The 5362-nt window shown below is 31.9% G+C and overlaps 1 protein-coding gene across 1 annotated transcript; it reads right to left on the bottom strand.

Annotated features, from left to right (window-relative positions):
• Window positions 1-205: 205 nt before the first annotated feature.
• LOC109209844 lies at window positions 206-1656 on the bottom strand. Its single transcript, XM_019373191.1, has 2 exons — window positions 1242-1656; window positions 206-996 (listed from the first exon to the last, which is right to left on the bottom strand). The coding sequence occupies exons 1-2, from the start codon at window positions 1654-1656 to the stop codon at window positions 206-208; spliced, it is 1206 nt and encodes a 401-aa protein (XP_019228736.1).
• Between the last annotated feature and the right edge of the window lie 3706 nt (window positions 1657-5362).

The raw sequence follows: 5362 nt of genomic DNA, 5'->3' as shown, positions 1-5362 counted from the left end.
TTATAGAATTCAATCACTTCTGCTTCAATACTCCTTGCATCTGTCAACATCTCCCCTTTATTGTTAGTGAGATTTGTAATTTGATTCTGTGTTTTCCTCCCTTTCATGCTAGCAAAGAAATAGGCACTATTAGTATCCCCCAGTTTTAGCCATTGCACTCTTGACTTTTGCTTATAAATGGACTCCTCTATTTTATCCCATTTTTCTAGTTGCAATAGTAGTTCCTTTTCTTCTTCAAACAAAGTACTTGTGGGATTAGCATTCTCATTCTGTCTTGGATATCACTCAATTCCTTTCTTATGGTAGTTATCTTCTCTTTGACATTCTTGAACTCCATATTATTTAGTTGTTTCAAAGCAGCTTTCATAGATTTTAGGTTCCTCCATATAGCTTCCATACTCCCATTCCTCATTGTCCAGTTGTTTTCCACAATCTTCCCAAACTCAGGGTGATCAGCCATACAATTGTAGAACTTAAAGGGTCTCTTCTTGTTGTCTCTCCTTACCTCTATCTCAATTCCCAGTGGAGAGTGATCTGAGAACATAGAATTCATTATTTGAACCTGATGATGAGGCATATTAATCATCCAGCTATCATTTACTATTGCTCTATCAATCCTGCTAAATACATGACCATTTGTCCATGTATATGTCCTTCCCAGTGTTGGTAATTCTGCAAAACTACAATCTTCTATGGCTTCCTTGAAATCCCTTGTTTCATTGTCCTGCACTTCACTTCCATGCATTCTGTCCTCGGCCCCTAAGATAGAGTTGAAATCTCTCATCAGCAGCCAAGGTCTTATGCATTGCCCTGTTATGTTTCTAATTACTCCCCATAATGATTTCCTGTCATGTATGTTGTGTAGGCCATATACAGCTGAGAAATAGAACTCCTTATTATTATTTAGAATCTTCACACTGCCATGAATAATCTGATCATGTTTTTCTAGCACTGTATATTGCAGCACATTTGGATTCCATATTACCCATATTCTTCCTTTGCAAGTATTAGACACATTATGACTCCATTCCCATCCAGGTAGTATTTTCTCTATTATTTTTTTTGCTCTTATATCTTTTACTCTATGTTCACACACTGCTATCAAATCTACTTTATTTTCCTTCATAAACACCTTTAACTCCTTGTGCTTAAACACTTTATTAAACCCCCTTACATTTCATGTGACTATCATATTGAGGTTACAGGTTTTTGTCCCATCCTCTCCACCTCTACCCCTCTACTTGTACTACATTCAGCAGTTCCCCTTGCTTCTTGTTCTTGTCTTGTTTCCACTAAGCTATTGAAGCCATTCAGAACTTGAATACATTGCCCAAATCCTTGTGTTCTTTGTCCTTTTGCTGCAGATTTGCTTTTAACTTGTTGCCAATCATCTCTATTCCCAGCTTCTTTATCATTATTCACTTGTTGCTTTTCAATATCTTTTCCTACCACCTGCTGATGTTGGTTTTGTACTCCAGCTTCTTTATTGATAGGTCTCCACTCAGTCCTCTGCTTTGGTATGATCTTCATTTGTTGTTGTTCTGGTTTCATCTCACCTCCTCCTGTATTGCTTTGTTTTTGGTTACAGTTGTGGCCTATTTGCATACATTTTGAACAGTATGTAGGTTTCCAATCATACCATATCTCCTGTGCCATAATTCTACCCTTTGGATCTTTTATTTTCACAGTATTTGGTAATTCCTTTGTCACATCCACTTCTATCAATATCCTTGCATAAGAGATTCTCTCATTATTTGAAGTACAAGCATCAGCATATATTGGCTGGCCAACTAATTTTGCTTAATGCATTAGCACTCCAACAGCACAAAGGTAAGTTAGGCAGCTTGATCCAGAGAGGAATTGTCTTCAAGTCCTCAGCATCAAAGTCAAAATCAGCAATCCACACCTTCATGATAACTGGTCTGTTATTAAGCATATGTGGTCCTGAGTATATCACCCTATCCCTTTCCTCCAGACATGAGAAATTGATCACAAAATAGCCCGTATTATGACAGTATACTTTTGGTTTCTTTGAGAACTCCCCTTGTCCAGCAATAAACCTCTCCATAGCCCTCAATCGAAGGTGATCCCCCTATGACATACACTATTGCTGCATATTTCCATTTATTGATTTCACTGTCTATATCCTCTTGTACAAGTTCAACAATCACCTCACCCTCCACAATAGTAGGTAGTATAATTTCAGATCCATACCTCTTTTTGCCAATTTGTTCTCCTCAAACAGCATCGACCATGCCTTAGCTGGTTTTGGTTCCAATTCCAGCTGTAGCTTCCTCTGTGCTCCTCCTGCTTGAGCTGTTGTTCCATTGCACTAGGAATTGCTTCCTTTCCCAGATCTATAGCTGACATCTGATGTTGAGATGTTCCTTCCGAGCTTGTTATCTTCTGCATGTTAGCCGGTGTTGCCCAAGCTCCTGTTGGTGCTTTGTTTCCTTCACTTCGATCTGGTAGGGATGGCCAGGCCTGTGAATCCGGTGATGTATGTTCCTTTCCTTTGTGTTTTGACACTTCCTCACTCGATTTCCTTTCACTTACGATGTTCACCTCATTAACACCTATTTTGTTCAATGTAACAGTACCAGCACCTCCAATTGTTAGAGGTATTGGTGTAGCTAATCGTGTCATGTCCATGGTCCTTCCTTCCTTTGAGCTATTGTCTTCTTGAATCAGTATCTTTGTATTCTTCGCCGGTCGTCCTCGTGCTCTCCCCATTCCGGTGAGGGCAGATTAGCAGTTCACGCTAAGATGCGCCCAGAGAGAAAGGAAGAGAGAGAAGGCAAAAAGTAGCTTTCTTTTTCTATTCTTAGAATTAATGCTTTAAATATTGTTAAATGTCAAAGCTTACTCTTGACAAGATTCGTAGCAACAACTAACACTTGTCTCTTACAAATTATATTTCTCTAGACTAAATTTTCAACGTGTCTCTTACAAATTATTTCTCTAATACTAAGCTCTTATTTGGCCATAGATGTTGACTTTATTTTTTTTTTTTTTAAAAATGTTGTTTGTTTATGAAATATAATTATGTTTTGGGGGAATATTCAAATAAATTCAAGTTCCAAAAAACTTGTTTAGGGCAGTCTTTGGGTGAAAAATTTTCTGTCACTCACAAAATTTCAACTTTTCTTCAAATAAAATGCATGTTCAAACACAACTTCAACTTATAAAACTTATTTTTCAACAGAACTTCAAAAACTCTTTTTTCAAATTTCAATTAAATTTATGTCCAAATATTAGCTAAATTCGCAACATCTCTAACTCTTAAAATACAAAATTTTAGATGATACCAAATCAAAAGATAAAAGCCTTAATTTAAAAACCTGTAATTTTTTTCAATAGGAAAAGCAAACGTCAAACACTACTTTAGATTTGCATTCTAAAAACCAAAGTAAGTAATAACCTTGATTAAGTTTTCTAACCTAACAAAAAGTAATGCAATATTATGAAATATGGAAAACTTAAGCCGATATAAACATTAATGAGAACCAAAAGAAAAACATTGAGAGGAGGTCATTCTAATTCAAATTTAAGATGTGTGGTACTTTCTCTTCTTCAAGATACGGGACCGGTTTGATTTGTTACTAATTTAAGAAAAAAATAAATATTTCTGAAACTTATAGTGTTAACATGTCATAATACTTGTGTGAATATAACAGTTTTGAAAGATATAATTTTAAATATGTCATAGTAATATTTATGTTGTATTAATACTTTCAATAAAAATAAAATAAGAAGTTTGTATTAAATTATTTTTAAATATAAAAATATGTCTTTTGTTATAATGGATCATTAATGTCACATAAGTTATAATAAAAAGAATTTTTAAATAAATTTTAATTATTTTATTATGTGATACTTTTTATTTATATTCATTTATCTTAAATAAGGCCACACAAATCGAAATAGAAGGAATACAACGTGGGTGAAACGCCGGCTCATTCTTCAATAGGCATGCGGTCCGGTTTACACGACTTCAGGCAAATAAAGCGGCTATAAAAACTCTGCATCGCTTGCCCGCGCGATCGATAGAGTGGGTGAGTGAAAGATTTAACCTTCACCAACAAGGATTATAATGAAATAGATAAGATTTCTTCATCCTTAATTGCAGATTTCACATTCGAATCTTGAGTATGGGAAAAAATCATGTCACAGTCTTACACGACATAAATTTTAATTATTCGGTGCCTCTATACGAATACTGAACATCGGACGAAAAATCAATAAAATAGAAACATTTAGAGGCGGACGCACATAACGAGTTAAGGGGTCACCGGCATCCGAGAATTTTGACAACAATTTTATATATACTTGCAAATAATTTCAAAAAATAATCAAAAATTAAATAAGCCTTCGGATTAATTTTTATGAGCAACTAGCGTTAGAACCCGCGCGATGCGCGAATAATTTGACGGAATATTAATCTTATAAAATTACGAACTAATATATCATACTATTTTAATAAATATTAGTTACTTTTTTATTATTTAATGTAGTGTACATAAATATAATAAAATCTATACAAAATCAAAGGAAGCATTATTGTAATCAAATAAATTGTTTATTCCTTGTTTATTCTTTATTAAATTAGCAAATACTTAGTACTATACATTTACTAATGTAATTTTTTTTATTAATTTGTCAATCGGCTTAATATTTTGATACTACTTCTCTTCTAGTAGAACATACGTATATATTTTCTTATTTTGGAAATATATTTTTTTTATACTTATATTATACTGTTTAACTAAATTTATCAATAATTTCTTGTGTGTTATTTATTTATATGTTGTTTATTAATTAATTTAATTTATAAATATTATAAAATTATCTTTATCCGCCTTTTTTCGTACATTCATTTCTACTATAATATATGATTAGTTTTCTCATTTTATATTTACTGAAAATTTAAATAATATCATTTTATTTACTAAATCATAATTTTGAATTCATCAAAAGTATAAAGAGATAAGCCTTTTATTATTTTTATAAAAAACGAACTAATATTTTTAATAATTAATAAAATGTGTTTTATATATAATAATATATTATCTTATGTATAATATCCTTATAGTTTCTTTATATTTTTGTATTTTTCATTATGAAATTATGAGTTCTATTATTAATTTATTAACTAAATTTTCTTACATGAGAAATTTAATTAGTATATGTATTTTTATGATATCATTTGATTTTTTTTCTTTTAGTGTTCTTCATTTATGGCTATTTGTTTATTATGATTCTAGTTATGTGTACATGTACGACTTTACTCATAATAACACTATATATATATATATATATATATATATATATATATATATATATATATATATATATATATATA

This window comes from Nicotiana attenuata, unplaced genomic scaffold (genome assembly GCF_001879085.1).
Source record: "Nicotiana attenuata strain UT unplaced genomic scaffold, NIATTr2, whole genome shotgun sequence".
In the NCBI taxonomy this organism is placed as follows: Eukaryota; Viridiplantae; Streptophyta; class Magnoliopsida; order Solanales; family Solanaceae; genus Nicotiana; species Nicotiana attenuata.
Note: the sequence above shows the minus strand (reverse complement) of the source record. Positions and strands in the feature narration are given on the sequence as shown.